The sequence below is a fragment of the Eublepharis macularius genome, chromosome 8, assembly GCF_028583425.1.
Source record: "Eublepharis macularius isolate TG4126 chromosome 8, MPM_Emac_v1.0, whole genome shotgun sequence".
Taxonomy (NCBI): Eukaryota; Metazoa; Chordata; class Lepidosauria; order Squamata; family Eublepharidae; genus Eublepharis; species Eublepharis macularius.
This window is the reverse complement of record NC_072797.1, coordinates 11,526,062-11,547,262: the sequence shown is the minus strand read 5'-3', so window position 1 is coordinate 11,547,262 and position 21,201 is coordinate 11,526,062. Positions and strand designations below refer to the sequence as shown.

General features: G+C 45.6%; 1 protein-coding gene across 1 annotated transcript in view; it reads right to left on the bottom strand.

The window, feature by feature from the left end:
* ARK2C (arkadia (RNF111) C-terminal like ring finger ubiquitin ligase 2C) overlaps positions 1-21,201 on the bottom strand; it is a 115,657-nt gene that overhangs the window by 5,486 nt on the left and 88,970 nt on the right. The window contains exons 2-6 of the mRNA XM_054987253.1: positions 13,974-14,265; positions 7,876-8,001; positions 6,995-7,124; positions 5,725-5,829; positions 1,220-1,315 (exon numbers count right to left, since the gene is read on the bottom strand). Of these exons, the coding sequence (XP_054843228.1) occupies positions 1,220-1,315; positions 5,725-5,829; positions 6,995-7,124; positions 7,876-8,001; positions 13,974-14,265 (749 nt within the window). The remainder of the gene's footprint in view (positions 1-1,219; positions 1,316-5,724; positions 5,830-6,994; positions 7,125-7,875; positions 8,002-13,973; positions 14,266-21,201) is intronic.

The following is a 21,201-nucleotide window of genomic DNA, read 5'->3' as shown; positions in this document are numbered from 1 at the left end:
ATCCACATCAATCAATTCAGAGACGGAGCAAATGTTTTTGTGAAGTCAGTACCAAGGGTGAACTTCTTGTCTTGATGATTAGCGAGCAAATGTGTCCACCTTTCCCTCTTCTTTGGTTGTGTTTCCCAAGTGCAATTGTTTATGTTCCTTTGGGTTCTCCATCAAGCCTACCTTCCCAGAGATTTATCCCTAGGCGCTGTTGGCTTTCCATGTTCTCCAACTGCCTAGTTATTGGAGAGGATCTCTTCCCTCTCCCTTTATCAGCAAGATCCAGGGAACAGGTTGATCCCCGATAAATGAGCACTGAGTTCCTCTGCCGGGCTGCTCCCCATTTCACGTGAATGGAATCTTCACACACGCACTGTTCCTGTATGAATCTATTGAATGTATTTATATCCCTTTCTTTCTGAGAGCAGAACCACAAGTGACAAAAGGCACAGATTGGACACTTGTCTGCTTCCCTCAAGTTTTGATGGGAAATGTAGGCAGCTTGGCGGAATGTTGGACAAGTGACAGTTGAAAAGTCCATTGGACAGCAGTCAGAGAGCAAAGCTACGAGACCAGGACGCCTACATTTCCCATCAAAACTTGAGGGAAGCTGACAAGTGTCCAATCTGTGCCTTTTGTCACTTGTGGTTCTGCTCTTAGAGACCAGCTACAAGTGACGCCTGACACAGGTTGGACGCTTGTCAGCTTCCCTCAAGTTTTGATGGGAAATGTAGGCATCCTGGTCTTGCAGCTTGGCCCTTCGACTGCTGTCCAATGGACTTTTCAACTGTCACTTGTCCAACATTCTGCCAAGTTGCCTACGTTTCCCATCAAAACTTGAGGGAAGCTGACAAGTGTGCAACCTGTGTCAGGCGTCACTTGTAGTTTGGCTCTCAGGGAGGTATACATAGCTCTCCCTTCCCCACTATGTTTTTAGAACATGCCTGTGAGGTAGGCTAGGCTGAGTAAGTGCAGTTGCCCCCAGGTCCCTCTGCAAACTTCAAGCCAAAGTGGCAATTTGGACCCAAGAGGTCTCTCAGGCCCTAATCTGACACTGACTACCTCTCCGTCAAATTGAACCAGGAAGTCCACATAGTTGGGGAGAAGTATCACGCACACCAATGGCAACCTTCCTGCAGGATCAATGCTACAATCTCTCTGCTCCAGCCTCCCTCTCCAGCAAGGCCCAGGCAGCGCTGGAAGTCAGGTGCGCTGCTCTTCTGAACTTTACCTTCTTGTACTTGTGAGGGAAAGTAAACCGTTCGATGGTGTTTTGCACAGCCCCTCTGTTCACACTTCCTAGCCTGTCTTCCAGTTGCAACAGCTCCTGAAATAAAAAAATGTCGAGGGATGAAGAGAGCATTTTTTTTCCAAAATCAGCTGCTGGAACAAGGGCAGCCAGCCAGCAACTTGTGGAATATCTGGATTTGGCCTGTGTTAAACCAACCTAATTTTAACCACGATGTCATTGTTTTTTAAACCTGCTATTGGTCTAACTAAAAAAAAAAATGTTTTCAAAAGATATGTGTGAACGAGATTCTATACTGTATTGCTGTGGTTGATCATTTCTCTCCTCCCTCTTGGCCATATGACAATTGGGCCCATGTGTGTGGCACCACACATACCAATTCACACATTACAGAGTACACAGCTGGGTCTGGGGTCCCCAGCCTGTGTTAACACTCCAGAAATGAAGGGAGGTTCTCATCAAAAGTGAGCTTCTTCTTTCCCTCCTTGCCTTTTTCCTGACTTTAAATGGTTTTGAGGATTCTGTTGGGGAAACCTGAGATAAACAAGGTGTGGGGGGACCCCACATCTATCTGTATAATGGAGCCATCCATCCATGTGCATACATGTCCCATGGAGGATTGTGGGGGAAGGAGCTCCCACACTGTGACGGGCTCATATGTACAAAGCAAGTTCTAGCTTTATTCTAGTGTCAGGCGATGATCCGTTTCCCACAGGTGCAGCTGAAAAGAGATTAATGTGGATCAACTTCAAACAGATTCAAGTTACTCCATCCTCAGCAACAATTAATTCAAGAAAAGTAATTATCCCCCTTCCTCTAATTCATCACCTGGAGTTCCAGAAGTGGATCTCTCAGATTAATTTTGACTGGGAGGCTTGGAAGTTTCTATCCCCCATGGCACACTTAGGCCTAGTTTTACCTCACAAAATCAAGAGTGGAGAAACCACAACCAGAAGACTGAAAAAGTAACTACACTTCTTCCCCGGAGCATTTCTTCTCAGCGCATCGAAGCAAAAAGAAAAAAAAATTACTTTATCTTTAAATAGCCTTCTTTTGCTCTGGTCTACAGTTGCAGCCGCTATTCTTTGTATGATATTTATTAGACTATTACACATAATTATTATAAGTATTGAATGTTTTATCTCTATACTGAGTCTATGGAATGTTTTCGGATTGTATGTACTTCATGATATTTATTGATGCTCTTAAACACTTTCTGTTTTTGATTGATAGTATGTATAAATCCTGAAGCTGGGTGTTATAAATTGAATTGTGGTTACTTTCAGTCCTCCAGTTGTGGATTCTCCACTCTTGATTTTGTAGCTTACACTGGGGGAGCCTCATTTGGTTTCTACCTAGTTTTACCTCATGAAGTATAAAATTATGCCTCCATTGTACCGCTTCTGGTTCCAGGTTGTGGGGAGCTCACGTGTTTGAATGCTCCTCCCTTTAAAAAAATTCCCCTCTGCAGAGAAAACCATTACAGAGAAGATCTTTACCATTTCACTGGCGTGGAGAGAATATTTTAATCCCTCAGTGAGCAATGAGGTGGCCTGGTCAGAGGGTCTGACCTGAAGTTTCTTTAGCTTCTTTCTCATGTCTCCAGGCAAAGGATCACCTTTCAAGGAGGAGAAAGAGGCAGAAGCCAGAGAGCTGGCTGTTCCCTGGAGCTCACAGGGTTACCAACTCCTGTTGAAGGCTCCTGGTTCAATCCTGAGGAAATTGTTCAAGATTTTCTATTCCTTGGCTCAATCATCGACAACAGGGATACTACAATGAAGAAATCAGAAGAAGATTGAGAATTGGAAGAGCAGCTGTGAGGGAATTGGAAAAGATCCTTGAAGATAAAGATGTCTCTCTGGGAACCAAGATCAAGATAATCCAAACTATGGTATTCCCCATTGCCATGTATGGATGTGAAGGTTGGACAGTAAAGAAAGCTGACAGGAAGAAAATGGATTCATTTGAAATGTGGTGCTGGAGGAGTGCTTTGTGGATATCATGGACAGCCAAAAAGACAAATAAGTGGGCGCTAGATCAAATCAATCCTGAATTCTCCTTAGAAGCTAAAATGACAAGACTAAAGCTATCGTACTTTGGTCACATCAGGAGAAGACAAGATTCTCTGGAAAAGTCAATAATGCTAGGAAAAGTGGAAGGCAGTAGGAAAAGAGAAAGATAATCCAAATGATGGTATTCCCCATTACTATGTATGGATGTGAAAGTTGGACAATAAGGAAAGCTGATGAGAAGAAAATTAATTCATTTGGAATGTGGTGCTGGAGGAGAGTTTTGTGGGTACCACGGATGGCCAAAAAGACAAATAAGTGAGGTCTAGATCAAATCAAGCCTGAATTCTCCCTAGAAGCTAAAATGACAAAACTGAGGCTATCGTACTTTGGTCATATTATGGGAAGGCAAGATTCTCTGGAAAAGTCAATAATGCTAGGAAGACCTAAAACGAGATGGCTGGACTCAATAAAAGAAGCCACGTCCTTCAGTTTGCAAGATCTGAGCAAGCCTGTTAGAGATAGAACATTTTGGAGGTCTTTCATTCGTAGGGACGCCATAGGTCGGAGACGACTCGACGGCACATAACACACACTTACACACAATCCCTGGCTACTTCAATTCAATATGTTCCCGCCCTGGCACCTTCAGTGAAACTCGCAGCAGAATTCTTCCCATCTTTATTCAATCCCTTGTTATTAATTACAATATGTCTGCTGACGATTTCCAGGTATTTTTTCCTCTTTCTGACCTGTCTTTGCCTCCTTTCCTTCCCCATTCATCTTGTCTCATCGTGACTGCCAGCTCATTCTTTGAAACTAAATCTCTCCAAGCGCCAAATATCTTAGTCCCCTCCACCCCAGACTTTTCTCCTGGCTTTTGTTTGTTTGTTTATTGATGAAATGGCAATTTCTCCTTTGCTTCAAACTAGAGGTCTTGGTGTTATTATTAATTCTTCCCTTTCTTTTCCGATCATTCTTTTCACAGCCATTAGCATCTTATTATTACGAGGTAGGACTCCTCCAAAATGTTGCACTTTGTTCTTCGTTTCCTACGTGATTACCCACTGCAGTTTCTAACCTGTATTATTTATATATTTTTTTATGTCTGCAGATTCCCCCAGGTATGTAGAAACCAGGGTAGATAAAAATCAATGTTTTTTTCTTTAAAAAATTAAAAAATGAGATTTTTAAAATTTGAATTGATTTTTTTTTATTTAAATCAGATTTTTTTAAAATAAAATGTTTTTTTTGGGGGGGGATCTATCTAAAGATAGTTTTCTATTTAAGAAACATTATAGTCCAAAGGTTATTCATCATGAAATAAGGATTCGTTTTTAATTATATAGCATGAGGCTATATGTTCATGCAATGTTTAAATTTTTTGGTAAATGAATTCCATTAATCCATTCACAATCTCATGCTCTTCCAGAGGTTTCTGTAAGATTACTGGGCAAATTTTTCTGTGTAGAAGATATTATCACAGATGCTTGGTTTTACAGTTCCCAACACGATGAATTTGTGTCTGCAGAAATCACATGCCTCTTCTTCACAGCAAAATGTTATAAAATAAACATACACAGTTGAGAAAAAGAACTTAATCCCATTGTTCCTTTGCAAATCTTTGTACACAGAACCAACCAACTCTTAAGTGCTAAGTTTCAAAAAATTCAACAAATAGAAGATTGTATTGTCGAAGGCTTTCACGGCCGGAGAACGATGGTTGTTGTGGGTTTTCCGGGCTGTATTGCCGTGGTCTTGGCATTGTAGTTCCTGACATTTCACCAGCAGCTGTGGCTGGCATCTTCAAGAAGATGCCAGCCACAGCTGCTGGTGAAACGTTATTTAAATCAGATTTTTTAAAAATAAAATGTTTTTTGGGGGAGGGGGGGAATCTATCTAAAGATAGTTTTCTATTTAAGATACATTATAGTCCAAAGGTTATTCATCATGAAATAAGGATTCATTTTTATATGGCATCAAGAAGATGCCAGCCACAGCTGCTGGTGAAACGTCAGGAACTACAATGCCAAGACCACGGCAATACAGCCCGGAAAACCCACAACAACCATCGAATAGAAGATTGTTGGGAGTGGAATAGATCTGCACAAGAAGCAGAGTGTGAGGAGTCTTTATGTAGAAAACCATGATTTAAATCTTGTCTTACTGACTAGTGATTTAAATCGTGATTTAAATCGATTTGATTTAAATCAAATCCACCCTGGTGGAAACTCCCTGCTTCTCTGTGGCTGGCCTCATTGAGCTACATTGATGACCAGTGCATGCACCAACCTCTTTTCTCTTAGAAGGTATATTATCTGTTACTTCTCCTAGCTCCCCCTCACCCTGAAAAGACAATCAATAATGCTTGTTCATTACTTAGTTAAAATTAATCAATTCGAAGTACACAAAAGGCTGAATTAAGAAACACATACAAGTCCCGGGGGAAATGGTCTCATTTGCCATAGGAGGACTTACTTCATAACTCTCCCTCACGGCGGACGTGTGTCTGTTTGGGTTCAATCCCTGAAGGGCAAGCAGCTGAAGCTGAGGATAGGGGTAGTTTCTGATTTCATGAATGACCTGCAAGGTGGAGATTGGAGAGAGATCAGTTTTTTAATAAGTAAAACAGAACTTGACACCTAAGTGAGGAAAACCGGGTATCTGGGGTAGTATGTATTAAGTATTGTAATTAACAGCGCATAAGAACAACTTTATTGAAGACTGGAAGACGATAGACTGCCACCAGGCTCAACAGGAGCCCATTTATACTTAAGAAAACCACACCCCTTTTTAGCAACAACCAATACAAAGCAAGTAGTTAGAATCCTTCGTTTGCATGAACTATATATAAAGTAACTATTTGCAGCATAGCGATTGGATTATAAGGCAACAGTTACGATTGGCCATTGCCAGTGCAAAAACACCCAATAGCCATGTAGGCCTCAGGAGCCTTTGTTCAGACTCAAGCTCCAGCAATACACAACAGTATAGTGGTTAAGTGGCTGGACTGTGAATCAGCACTCCGCTGGATCGAATTCCACGACTGCCATGAGCTCAGCAGGTGGCCTTGGGTCAGCCACTCCTCTCAGCCCCAGCTCCCCAGCTGTGTTGTGGGTATAATAATAATGACACTGACTTTGTCCACCATTCTACATGGGCATTAATTTGTGTAGAAGAGTGGTCTGTAAGTGCTATTGTTGTTGTTGTTGTTGTTATAACCCCAGTCACACATATGGTGGTTAAGTGGCTGGACTGTAAATCAGCACTCCGCTGGTTCGAATCCCGCTCCTGCCATAAGCTCAGAAGGTGGCCTTGGGTCAGCCACTCCTCTCAGCCCAGCTCCCCAGCTGTATTGTAGGTATAATAATAACAACACTGACTTTGTTCACCATTCTACATGGATATTAATTTGTCTAGAAGAGCAGTCTGTAAATGCTATTATTGTTGTTGTTGTTGTTCTAACCCCAGTCACACATATGATGGTTAAGTGGCTGGACTGTGAATCAGTACTCCGCTGGCTTGAATCCCACTACAGCCATGAGCTCAGTAGGTGGCCTTGGGTCAGCCACTCCTCAGCCCCAGTGCCCCAGCTGTATTGTGGGGATAATAATAACAATGTTCTTATGTAGGATTGTTTCCCAGAGAGGGACATTCAAGTTTGTCCCTCTCAAGTGGTACAGTCCTGGAACACTTTCACCATGTGACAAACGGTTCGTCTGAGCCAGGCCTCACCCGTTTCACTTACCATCTGCGTTGAGGATGTGCTTCGGGGGAAATGGTGTATCCTTTGAGTAGCTAAGTAATGCTGATAATGCTGTGGAACGGGCCTCACTTGGAACTGATTGTGAGTCAAACTAGCATCCACACTGAGATCCCTGAAAAGAAGAAACCCAAACCCCAAATGACCTTGGTCTTACTTTTAAAAGCTGTGTAATCAATAGAAATTCATCAGGGCAAGCTTTTTCAGACACTACATATGGGTAATTAGGGCTGCCAGTCCCCCAGTGGGGGTGTGGAATCCTCTGCTCCCACCCTCCGCCCCCTGCCACCACTCACCTGGTTGGCAGGGGAAAAGGTGCGGGAACAGGCCTCCCAGGGGTGATCCCAAGGCAGCGCAATGATGTCACTTCCCAGGAGTGACGTCGTTGCGCTGCCCAAGAGTGCTCATATGTTTTGCAGCGGGCCAATTTGGGCCCCAAGTTGGCCCTCTGCAAGCGTGGGTGTGCCTGTGCAATGACATCACTTCCCAGAAGAGATGGGCACGAACCAGAAAAAAAAACCCGCGCGGTTCATGGTAATTTTTGCATCATTTAACACATCGTGTTAATACTTGTGTTTTCGCTTCAGTTCTGTTTTCAGATTATTCGTTCACTTTACAAATGAAACTGGTGACTTGTACCTAGATTATTATCATCGGGTAGTAGTTATTATGGGGTTACCGCACGATCAGCTGTACAAGCGTTGACTGTAACACTAGAACTACTCAACAGCCATACCAAGAACAATCAAGTATACTCTGTAAATGGATTGAACGTGTGTTCACTGTATCTTGTGAACAGGGCTAAGGAAGCCCCAGGTAGGAGTTGTGTTTTGACCCAATCCCTAAAAGAGAAAAGAAATTCTTACCAGTCCGTTCCTTCCGCTAAGTATCTAGGCTGAGGCCCCATTGGTTGAGGCGTCTGCAGTTGATGGCCAAATTCGAAGCTTGGATGTAACCGATGAGGTTGGACAGACATACGCTCCTGAGTCCGCCTGCAGGATCCGAGAGGGACGCAAAGACAGAAAGTCGTGAATCCTGCGCTAGCACAACACTCATGCTGACCTCGAAACAAAGCATCCCCATCAATCAATGCAGAGACTGAACAAAACATTATGAAAGAACTGACGTGTTCTACCAGGCCTTAGATTCATCCGGCCCATGCAGCTCATAGGAAGCTGAGGAGATCGTTCTAGAGATGGACGTCCCAGTAGCTGCCCCATGGACAGATATACAGCTTCTGTATATGGAGGTTCCATTTCACGGACCTGAACATCTGTCACAGAATTAAATATTATTCCTTCAGCCAAAGGGGGAATGTAATGAAAGGGGGATCAGGGCCGGCGCATCCATAGAGGCAGGTCTGGCAGCCACATCGAGCACTGAGGCACCAGAGGTGGCACCACGGGTGGGGGCGCGCCCCGTGGAGCTGGTGGTGGCAGCGCTGGAGGGCTGGGAAGCCACCCACGTGCTGCCCTGGCCGCCTGCCATGCCTGGCCCACAGCTGCTGCAGCCTCCCATCTCTCCCAGTCAGCTGCCCAGTGCTGCTGCCACCACCACCAGCACACGCTCCCAGCCAGCTGCAGCAGCTGCGGGCCAGGCACAGCAGGCGGCCAGGGTGGCAAATGAAGCAACTGAGCTGGATGGCTGGGAGGATGCACACACGCTGTCCCAGCTGCCTGCCGCGTGACATCATCACGCAGTCCAGGTGCACGTGTGCATGCACACATGGGGGCAGCAACAGCGCTGAAGCTGCCCCGGCCTCAGGTGCCAGAAAACCTGGCACTGGGCCTGGGGGGAAGGAAGCTTAAACGGTCTTCCAGGAAAATAAATTTCCCAACAGATAGCCAAATCTGCCCCCTTGCCAATTGTGGATGACCTATCCTCTGCCTGATTATCTAATACTTTTTGAACGCGGTCTCCTCCAATCTGTCTTCCTAAGCCACAGGGATGTGAAAGGGCCTCATGCCTGAGGTATAGTATAGTGTAGCAACTAAAAGCCAAGCTACAAGTGACGAATGACACTTGAACGGCAAGTGAACAGACTCACGTGTATTCCTCCCTGTTCACTTGCCATTCACTTGCTCTCCACTTGATCAAGTGGAGCGCAAGTGAACAGAGAGGAATACACGTGAGGGCCAAGTTACAAGTGACGAATGACACTTGGAACGGCAAGTGGATTGAGTGCAGGGCAAGTGAACAGGGAGAAATACACTTGCCGTTCAAGTGTCATTCGTCACTTGTAGCTTGGCCCTGAGTCTGTTCACTTGCCGTTCAAGTGTCATTCGTCACTTGTAGCTTGGTCCTCAGAGGATGATCTCGAAAGGTTCCTAATTCAAACCTCATCTCTGCCATGTGTCAAGGAACTGACTCGCCCGTCCCTGTGGATAGTTACTCTGACCCAGGGAAGACAGCAGCCTCCATGGAGAGGGAAGCTTATAAAGCCACAGTATCTCTGCAATTGATGGGCAGCCATGGTGGAGGGCAAAACGTCCCGTGTCCTTGGGAAGGGGAATGCCTGATCAGTAGGGTGGCCTAGTCTGGGGTAAGAAATTCCTGGAGATTTGCAAGTAGAGCCCAGGGAGGATGCGGGATGAGGAGAGACCTCAGCGGGACGTAATGCCATTCCACCCTTCAAAGCTATCGTTTTCTCCAGGGAAACTGATTTGGAAATCATTTGCAATTACGGGAGATCTAGAGGTTGGCAGCCCTACGTGTACACCTTGTGGCTTTATCTGTCAAGAACATCTCATTTCTTTTTAGAGGAAGCCTAAATAATAAACACAAGTAATAAATGCAAAGTAAGTTATGCAGATTGAGCATGATTATGCAAGAGTACTTACTTTGCATATATTCCAGAGGGGAAACCTTGCTAGTCTCTTGCCACCAAAGAAAGCAACAAACTGTTTTGCAGCATAAAATCTAGCCGGCTGACAGTGCATTCCTAAAAAGAGTTGTACTCTTCCAAATTCACTCAGCTCAGTGATCTTAAAAAGGTGTAACTCTGATCAGGATGGCCCCATGAACATTGGATGAACTTGTTGATTAGTATATTAGGGTTGCCAAGCAACAACGGGAGAGAAGAGGCAGGGACATAGGGGGGTGAGTTTGCTGGCAGCTGGTGGAATGACATAGTAATGTCATATCTTCCTAGAAAATGACTGAAACTCTATGGTAAAACCATAGGGTTTTCAGCAATTCCTAGAGAGAAGCGATGTCACTTTCGGGAGACGACTGGCATCATTTTGGCTCGGAATGGTGGCAAGAAATGCCAGCTGAGGGTGGAGATGCCCTGCCGCACTGGAAGACAGGCCACCCTAGTTCACTCACTGAGGTGTGTGACCCCTGCCCTCAGAGAGGGGAAACTCTCCCCTGCACAAAATAAGTAAAAACATGAACTCACTTCACACAGAAAGTGAAGTCTTTAGCTGCTGGACATCAGCAATTCATCATTAGGATCTGCTCTGTTTCCTTAAAAACACATCATCAGCTCCAGGCAGTTGTTTTAAACGTAGGGAGCAGTCACGGAGAAGGTATCTAAACAGCCCCACTGCTGCTATAGCTAGGGTCCTCTATTAGGTAGTCTAGGAGCCAAGCTACAAGTGACGAATGACACTTGAACAGCAAGTGTATTTCTCCCTGTTCACTTGCCCTCCACTCAATCCACTTGCTGTTCAAGTGTGTTTCGTCACTTGTAGCTTGGCCCTCAGTCTTCTGCTTCAGGCGAATACCTCCCAGCCTCCGTCTCCTTTGTCTGCCTCCACTAAGCTGGGCAGTGGAGAAAAATAGCTGAAAATTTGGTGTCACGAGGGATGTCACTTCCAGGAAATACCCGGACATGACATCATCACGATGTGACATCGTCCTGCTACACATGATGGGTATTTGTGGGAAATGATGTCATGCTGTTAGCAGATTTCCTGTCCCCAAGCCTGGCTCTCCTGCTGGTTGGCAACCTCTTCACATGTCACAAAGTCCTCATGTTTGTTGAGCGATAGCATGGCTAACGTGTGTGCCCTTTTCTCCTGACCACTGGGGTGCACGGATGGAAGTGCTCCCTCTCTAGTTTCCCTTCCTCGAACAGCTCGATCGAGATGCTGTTGGCTCCATTTGTGAACTCACATTGCTTATGTTGCTGTGTGTTAAGTTTTAATGTAGAGCCAACAACCTCTCTATGGCACAGTTTAAGGAAGAGAAAACAGCGTGGAGGGAAAGGCTGCTGGCGCTTCTGCCTACTTGCCTTGCTTGTGAGAAGGAAAGGGCATGTGTGAAACTGGGAGGCCAAAAAACAGCCCTTGAACGTCTGCGTCAAAGTCTTTATGCCATTCTCCAACAAACACATGAGGACTTTGTTACATGTAAAGGGGCCTCAAGTGTTTAATCCTGTATCCCTCCTCTCCACAGCAGACTGGGTTATTTAATGTATTGTCGAAGGCCTTGGTCATCCGCAAAGCAAACTTTCAGTTAGGTCACAAGGTCTACAGGAAACCAACTCACACTGATCGGTACTTACACAAAAACTCCAATCACCACCCCCGACAGAAAAGAGGCATAATGAAAACATTAGTGGATCGTGCAAGACGGATATGTGAGCCGTGCTTTCTCAATGAGGAAATTAATCATCTAAACCACGCACTTCAGGCAAATGGCTACTCCAGAAATGAAATCCGAAGAGCAATCAAACCCAGGATGAATCAAACAACCAAGGAAAAACAGTCACCTACAGGAAAAGTGTTTTTGCCATATATCAAAGGAATTACTGATCAGATGGGAAAGCTTATGGAAAAGCATAACCTTCAAGCAGTATTCAGACCCACCCGAAAAATACAACAGATGCTACGATCAGCAAAAGACAGCAGAGACCCCCTCACCTCTGCAGGAGTATACCGTATACCCTGCAGCTGTGGACAAGTTTACATCGGGACCACAAAGCGTAGCATCCAGACAAGAATAAAAGAACATGAAAGACACTGCAGACTTGGACAGCCTGAAAAATCAGCAGTGGCTGAACATAGCCTAACTCAAACAGGGCACAGTATCTTATTCCAGGACACCAAAATACTGGACAACACTTCCAACTACTTTGTCAGACTGCACAGGGAAGCCATTGAAATTCACAAGCATAAGCAAAACTTCAACAGGAAAGAAGAAACCTTAAGAATGAACAGAGCATGGGCTCCAGTTCTGAAAAACACCAGGCCAACAAAACACTCCACACCCGACAATAGCCCTGCAGAGAAGATTAGCACATCAAGCACCAATCCATATGCAAAAGAACCTCCTCAGGTTACAGTGAAGCCTCCCGCCATTAGCATTCCACACCCTGGGAAACTCTTACAGAATGACTCAGCTCAACCCCACCCCTCCTGAGTAGATACAAATGACCTACATCTTTTCCACACTGTGACACTGAGAGATCTCTGTCTTTTGGTGCTACACCTCTGAAGATGCCAGCCACAGCTGCTGGCGAAACGTCAGGAACTACAATGCCAAGACCACGGCAATACAGCCCGGAAAACCCCCAACAACCATGGGTTATTTAAATTTTGGTAATAACAACAACAACATTCGATTTATGTACCACCCTTCAGGACAACTTAATGCCCACTCAGAGTGGTTTACAAAGTGTGTTGTTATTATCCTCAGGACAATCACCCTGTGAGGTGGGTGGGGCTGAGAGAGCTCTAATAGAGCTGTGACTGACCCCAGGTCACCCAGCTGGCTCCAAGTGGATGAGTGGGGAATCAAAATCTGGCTGTCCAGATTAGAGTCCTGCCACTCTTAGCCATGACACCAAACTGATGGAGACAGGAGAGAAAAGGGTTAAACACCCTCTCCTGCAGTAACTCTTCGCTGATCTTCAACATACCTGCCAATTCCAAGTGAGAAAATTCCAGGAGATTGAGAGGTGGAACCTGAGGAGGCCGGGGACCTCAGAGATTTGTAACACCATAGACTTCACCCTCTAAAGCGGCCATTTTTCTCAAAGGGGACTGATGTCTATAGTCTGGGAATCAACTACCATTCCAGGAGATCTTCAGTCCTGCTTGGATATCAGCAACCCTACCTGGGGCTGCAAATTAGCTTTTTCTAAAAAGATGGAAGATCCTAATTACAGATCTTTTATGTTTCATCCACACAGAGCTTTAGAGCATTCTAAGCACTTCAGCAGAGCAGGAAGTACTTATTTTATGGAGCCAAAGGACATTACAAGTTAGTATATCACCCACTAGGGCAGCCCTAGTTGCCCAACACTGCTGTGAATGGCAGTAGGAGTAAAAAAAACTTTTAAAAATGTTAGTGTTGTCTTAGTTGCGATGTCACTTTATGTGAAATCCCAGAAGTGACACAGGGTAGCTTTAGGAGTCACCGGAAACACTATGGTTTTGCCACAGAGTTTCTGGTGATTTCTAGAGCTACCTTTCATCACTTTCAGGTTTCCCCCAGATGTATAGGCTTACCAGGCCTCCTGCTATGGCAAGAGGCTTCCTGCTAACTGCCTCCTGCTCCAACCAGTGGCAGGAAAAAATAAAAATAAAAATGTGATAAGCCTCTGCACCAATATATCACTTCTGGGTACAACTTGGAAGTGATACTGAGTAGCTCTAGGAATCACTGGAAACTCTATGGTAAAACATGGAATTTTACCATAGAATTTCTAGTGATTCCTAGAGCTATCCATTATCAACCTCTGAGTTGTACTTGGAAGTAACATAGTGATATCAGCATGGCAACCCTACAGAAGTGATGTAGCAGTACAGACAATGTCATGTTCCACCCCATGTCTCCACTCCTGACCCTATTGCCAATCATTGCCTAGAAACTCTTTCATCCACTAAGCCCTGGGCACCGTCCCTCAAACCATGCATGAGCAGATTCATGCTACAAACACTGGAACAACCACTCTGGAAGCTTTGATCTCTTTCTGAGGTCCCCATGATGCCTGGAAGGATCAGGACTCACTCACCTAGGATGAGGCATGAGTCTTCGGTGCTGGGCCTCGAGGAGCTGCTGCTGGAGGAGGTATTGCTGGTGTAGGGCCTGAGGTAGGAAAGAGGGTCCCGTCACATCCTGGAATGGCAGGGCAGGCAGAGGCGGCAGGGGCTGGTGCAGCGGGCCACTGTGCTGGTGAGCGGTTGCCACATGGGGCTGGACAGTGTGAGGGAGGGGGAAGTCAGCGGACATCTGAGGCTGGGGGCCCAGGTGGAAGTGCCGGCAGGAGGTAGCGTGAGGGTGTTGAGACCTTTGAAAAGGAGCGCCTGCAAAGAGAAGAGCCGCTCATCAGTCAGAGAGAGGCTGGCAAAGGAAGGCAATGCAACCCAACATCCTGCTATGACACTGCGGGCGACAGCACGTGCCCTAGGCAACTGGTGGGAGCTTCAGGGGAACCATAGAATTTCTGGTGATTCCTAGAGCTACCAGACATCACTTCCAGATTTTCCCCGAGAGTGACGTTATGGTGTTGGCAACAAGGGCAGCCAGTGGGAGATAGGAAGCCTGTCAGCCCTAGCAGGTCTTCCCAGTGCTAAAAGGCCAATAGCTGAGTCACCGGACATTTGGGAGGGGAAAGAAACAGGACTCCAGCTTCAGTCAGCCCCATCTGCTCACCAACTTTTCATGAAAAACAATAGGGACTTATAATGCTCCTGTATTCAGGGATCGTGACAAGAATCAGCATGGAAGGCCACCTCTGATTTATTAATTAATAATTTAATTTCTACTTCTCTAATGTTTGTAATCCAGTTTTTCCATTTTTACGTCACTGTCTTTATTGCACGTTTTCCGACTTGTAGCACTTTTCTTCCCTCCTCCATTTTATCCTCAGAACAACCTTGTGAGATAGACTGGCCCAAGTTCACCCAGCAGTCTTTCATGGCAGCACGGAGATTCGAACCTGGTTCTCCCAGATCTGAAGCCAACACTCTAACCACCATACAACACTGGTTGTCCTATGACCTGGGAGAGGGACTACAGAAGACTAGAGATACTTTGCTCATAGGATTGCAGACTTCGAGGTGGGCCCTGGAGATGTCCTAGAATCACAACCAGGGTTGCCAGGTCAGGCTTGGGAAATTCCTGGAGCCTTTGGGGATGGAGCCTGGAAAGGGTGGGGTATGAAGAGGGGAGGGGCCTCAGTGGGATATAATGCCGTAGGTCCCATTCTCCAAAGCTGCCATTTTCTTCAGGGGGACATATCTCTGTCATCTGGAGATATGTTGTAATTCCAAGAGATCTCCAGCCACCACCTTAAGCCTGACAACCCTAATTACAACGGATCTCTAAACTACAGAGATAATTTCGCCTGGAGAAAATGGCTGCTTTGGAGGATGGACTCCATAGCATTATATAGGGTTGCCGTTCCTCTGGTGATTATTGAGAGAAGAGACCAATTGAGCTAAGAGAAATTTCCTATGTGCTCGTTGAGAAAGATGAAAATTGAAACAGGATTAACATTGATCTAGACAACCCGTCAGAGGAAGAGGAGAGGAGAGAACCAGGAGGATTATTTTGATCATCTTGGAACTTTTCACAGCCACTTGGAGTTGTCTACTTTGGAGTAACTATTGCTTGGACTGTTTCTCCCTCACTATTTGGATACATAGTGCTTATGATATGACACTTGAATATTGTGTTTGAAGGACTTATTGTGCTGATTATGCATTTGCACTTTAATATGAATGTGCAATTATGTAAGTTTTCTCAATAGCACTTTAGCACCAGCACTTTATGTATATTGATTGAATGTTGCAGGGTCTGTTGTAATATTGCATGTGGATGAATTGTTATTCCTACGTTGAATTGGAGTGCCTTAAGGTTCTTTCAATGCAAGTCTGAATTACTCACTGTGTATTTAAAGGATTTATGAATTGTAATTAAATAGTACTTAGATATTTATTACAACTTACATAAGAGCTTACTTAGTAAGTCTACGCAGGTCTTTCTTGCTTTTGGAGTTCCCCTGGTGGGGGCAGGCCCGGTGCGTCCATGGAAGTGGTGCTGGCAGCTGCCTCAAGCGCTGAACTCTGAAGGAGGTGCCATGTCAGCCCCCAATGACTCCCCCTGACCCAGAAGCGGGCTGCGTCCCTACTCGCCTCTCCACCCCTTCGCCACTGCCACCTGCCTTGCCTTGGCTTGGCTTCCGGAAAGCTGGGCACCCAGGCGGTGCGGCAGTGAGCGGGAAAGTGAGTGGGGAAGCGAGTGGGGAAGCGAGCGGGGAAACGAGCGGGGAAGCAGGCTGCCTCCCTGCCCCTTCACCACTGCTGCCCACCTCTGGTGAGAGGGACGCTTCTGCGTGATGATGTCATCACGCAGGGCTGGAGCACGATCGGGGTGAGGAGCGCAAGTAGGTATCTCGCCTCAGGCACCAAAAACCCTGGCACCAGCCCTGGGTGGGGGCAGGGGATCCTCATGCCCACCCTCTCCCACCTCCACTCTGCTGCCCAATGGGGGGGGGAAGTAAGGGAAAAGACCTCCAAGGCGTGCTCCCAGGGTGGCACAACAATGTCACTCTCTGGAGTGGTCATCGCACCACATTGGGAGTGCTCCTGCACTTCACACGGGGCCAATTTGGGCCCCAAATGACTGTTTGGAGCCCATATCAGCCCCATGTGAAGCGCATGCATGAAGAATAAACAGGTGAGTGACCAGTCTGCCCCCCCCCACACACACACACTGCCAGAAAACCTGGCAACCCTTAACATTATACCCTGCTGGGCTCCCTCCCATCTCTCGCCCGGATTCTCCCAGGAATTCCCCAAGTCAGAGATGGAGGCTGTACTTGATAAATACAAACAGGTGAAAAGTTGCTGGAACCGCTGACTAGTGCTCTCCGCATGCAATATGCATGCAGGCCCCAACCACAGGATGGGCCTTTTTGACATAAATTACGATGAATGCATGTACCATCTGTGTACAGTGCACACCTGACTTTTCTTTATACTTGTATAAATTCTTGTGTTACATTCAACTAGAGTTGCCAGCTCCAGGTTGAGGTAGTCATGGAGATTTGGGGGGGTGGAGCCTGGAATGGGCGGGGTTTAGGGGAGGGAAAGGGCCTCAGTTGGGATCTAATGCCATAAGAGTCCACCCTCCCAAGCACCTGTTTTCTCCAGGGGAACTGATCTCTATCACCTGAAGATCTGTTGTAATTCCTAGAGATCTCCAACCACCAACTGGAGGTTGGCAACCCAGCGTTTAACCCATGTAAAGCTCAATATATGATTCAAATCCTTAAGTATGACTCCAGTGTTTCATTTGTAAAGTGAGTGTGCACTGGCTGTCTCTCAAAAACAGGTGTACAATAATATTTTGTCCCCTTTTTGTTATTTATATGTTTGTTGTACATCTGTTTTTAAGAGAAGAGGAAACAGGAGAAGGTTTATCCGGGTTTGGGGAGGGGACTCTTCCTTCCCAAGAAGTCTCGCTGTTCGATTATTTCTCTATATTTATAAAATAGATTTTGACATAGTTACACTTCTACCCTCTGTCAATATAACTTTTAGTCCTACCCATAAATTCCTATTAATAATTCATTATCAATATTTTGGCAGTAGTGATATTTATTATTAACATTGTAATAGATAAGGTTGCTCATTAATGTATTAGTAAACATGATTACTCCTGTGTTTGTCCTTATTTTTAAAAAAATTAAGGGGGGGTTGTACAGTAGGGGAGGGTTGTTGGGTTTATTTGGTGTGGTTTAAGGGATTGGTAAGCTAAGTGTAAAGTAATGTTATAAATAATATATTATTATTATTATTTCTAATTTTCAGTTGATTCAATTATATACTTTTCAAATTAATTGTTTATAATTATAGATTGTATTAATTTTAATCTATTTAATACTTGTTACAATTAATTTTATATTATACTTGATATTTTTATTCTTTATTATATACATATATTTAATTGGCATCTATAAAATCTACTAAATAAATCCAGGTAAATTACATCATTATCGTAAAACAAACAAACAAACAAAAACAGGTGTACACACATACATCCAACTCGTATGTGTGTTGTTCGCGGTAACGTGAACCGGATTTGTGTGTGCAATGCATGCTCTTGGAGCACATCATAGAAAATGGGACAGGGTGACATGTCCACGCAGGCAGGTGTACTACTTGGTTGGCTCAGCATCAGGACATTTGATGAACCATGTGCAATAACGCTTGAAAAACTCTGGGGCTGAGACTGTGCAAGGACATAAAAAGCCTCGGTCTGTGATACTGAACATGTTGCAACTGCTCGTTCACAAATGCCAGCCACCGCCCGACGCCGCAGCCCTGCGTGGGGTGATAAACATGCACGGAGACACCAGCTCTTAAGCAAGTTATTATCCTATTCTATTGCTCCCAACAGAAATGAAACACATCTGCTAGATCCTGCCTAACAGTTGTGGACATCCAAATTTATGCAAATTAACTCTGTTTTCTATATGTCCCAAGAGCCCTTTGAAATGCTAAAAAGGATGCAGAAAACCACAGTCCCAAATACGCAGATCTCCAGGTTCCGTTGCGCCGCCTAATCCCTAGGCTATCCGTACTCAGTCAGACAGTCTCTCAGGTTGTCTAAGAGCAGAACCACAAGCGACAGAAGGCACAGGTTGGACACTTGCCAGCTTCCCTCAAGTTTTGATGGGAAATGTAGGCAGCTTGGCGGAATGTTGGACATGTGACAGTTGAAAAGTCCATTGGACAGCAGTCGGAGAGCCAAGCTGCGAGACCAGGACGCCTACATTTCCCATCAAAACTTGAGGGAAGCTGACCAGTGTCCAATCTGTGCCTTTTGTCACTTGTGGTTCTGCTCCAATTCATTCTGGGTGGTCCCTAATCTCATCCCACCTTTAGATAACCTTTACACAACCTCCATTAAGTCTCAATTAAGGCAAGGTAACAATCTTCCTATCAGGACAGAAGTTAACACTTATTACCCTCCCTCCCTCTCAACTACTCAACATACCTCTTTCCACTGGGCAGCCAGGGTTACAGAATTTACAGTGATTTAAAAATTAGTTTAATAGATGGAAAAGCCCGTTTCAATTGGCAAGCTACAAGTGAGAGGCCAATGTGTTTAAGAGTTGCCAACGTGTTTTTTTTTACCAGCACTGTGCTTACTTTTAAAGATATTTTCCTAATAATAGAGTGATCTTTCCAAGTGCAGCTTTTGTTCATTATATTGCAAGACATCTCACATTTGTCCAGGACTCGGAGTCATTTTGTAGAAGCATAACTCATTAGCATATGCCACACCCCTTGCCATCACCGGAAGTGTGTCATTAGCATAACTGATTTGCGTATGCCACACCCCCTGACATCACCTATCCTGGCTGTTTTGAATCCAATCCTGGCCATTCAGGGCCAAAATTGGGCCCAAAATGGCAAAAAGGAACTGAAAATGGCTGAAAAGGGGCCCAAAATGGTCAGGATCAGGCTGCTGCTGAGCGAGAGAGTGATCCACCACCCATCAGAGACCCAATCCAGGCCGTTTCGGCCCCAATCCAGGCCAAATCGGGCCCAAAATGGCTGAGAGTCAGGTAGGTGCAGTCACCTGTCATGTGACCTCTTTGGGGAACTGCCGCAACTGCGTTCCGGTGCGTTCCCCCTCAAAATGAGCCCTGCATTTGTCAGTGGCACAGTGTGATAACTACCCTGAAATGTTAGTGGTATGCATCCTTTTGTAAATATATCCAGTCTACAAGTTCATGAGGCCCCTGATCCTAACGTAACGGTGGGTCACATGAACCCAGGACAGCATGCCTTTGTTTTCCCATGTAAGATTAATGTTGTGAGATCTGCTGGGCAGTATGGCTCAGTCACTTGAGTGATCTCAAGGGCAGGAAGAGATGAGCCATTACTTGGCTCTCGTGGCCCTCTCCTACGTGCCCAGGGTAATGCCAGGCACCACTTGGGGGTCAGGAAGGAATTTCCCTCCAGGCCAGGATTTTTGTTTACCTCTGGCCATTGATCAGGGTTCAGTAGGCTGTGAATCATGTTGTGCAGAAGGTAGGACTTGATGACCCTTGGGATCTCTTCTGGCTCTACGATTCTATGATCTGATGTTATTTGCCTCCAGTGGGACCTGGCTGTCAGTTCTGGGCCAGGATATTCCTGGAGATTTGGGGGTGAAGCATGGGGAAGGGATGGATCTCAGCAGGGTATAATGCCACAAAGTCCACCCTGCAAGGCAGCTTTATCTCCAGGGGAATTGATCTCTCTAATCGGGAGAGCAGTAGATTTCTAGATCCCGCTTGAGCATTGGCAACCCTGTCTAGAGTTCTCCTGAAACGTCAACTGATCTTCAGACTACAGCTATTAATTGCCCTTCAAGGGGCGGGGCGGGGGGACACAGACACTCAATGTTATACAATAAAATCCATCCCTAGGACCACGCCCAAATCATCAGGAATTTCCCAGGCTGGATTTGGCAACCCTAGGCCCTTCCTACTCTGATGTTGGACCCTTAAAAGCAACTTAAGCCAAAGTAATTAAGCAAGAAAAATTTGGCTTCTATGATAATCAAAAGGGGTGGGGAAATACGAACCTCTATGTCTGACCTCCTGCCAGCCCTTCTAAGGCCAGCAGGGGGGAATTGAGAGGAGGGGTACTCTGGTATCACATCGGCACTCAATGTCACTTCTAGTGAGAAGTAGATCCAGAGGAGTGAGCCGTGTCAGTCTGTAGTTGCAAAATAATAAAGAGTCCAGTAGCACCTTTAAGACGAACCAACTTTATTGTAGCATAAGCTTTTGAGAACCACAGCTCTCTTTGTCAGAAGCAACTTTATTGTAGCATAAGCTTTCGAGAGCATCTGACGAAGAGAGCTGCAGCTCTCGAAAGTTTATGCCACGATAAAGTTGATTGGTCTTAAAGGTGCTACTGGACTCTTTACTAGTGAGAAGTGATATTATTATGTTGGGATGAAACTCTAGGATTCACCCAGGAGTTTTGGGTAAGGTTCACAACCTCCAGGAGATAGCTGGAGACCTCCCAGAATTACAACTGATGTGCACGCCACAGAGATCAGTTCCCCTGAAGGAAAAGGCTGCTTTGGAGGGTGGACTCATATGGTATTATACCCTGCTGAGGCCCTCCCCCTCCCCAAACCCCGCCCATTCCAGGCTCCACCCCCTAATCTCCATGAATTTCCCAACCTGGAGCTGGCAGTCCCAGTTTGGGGTGAATCCTACGCACCAT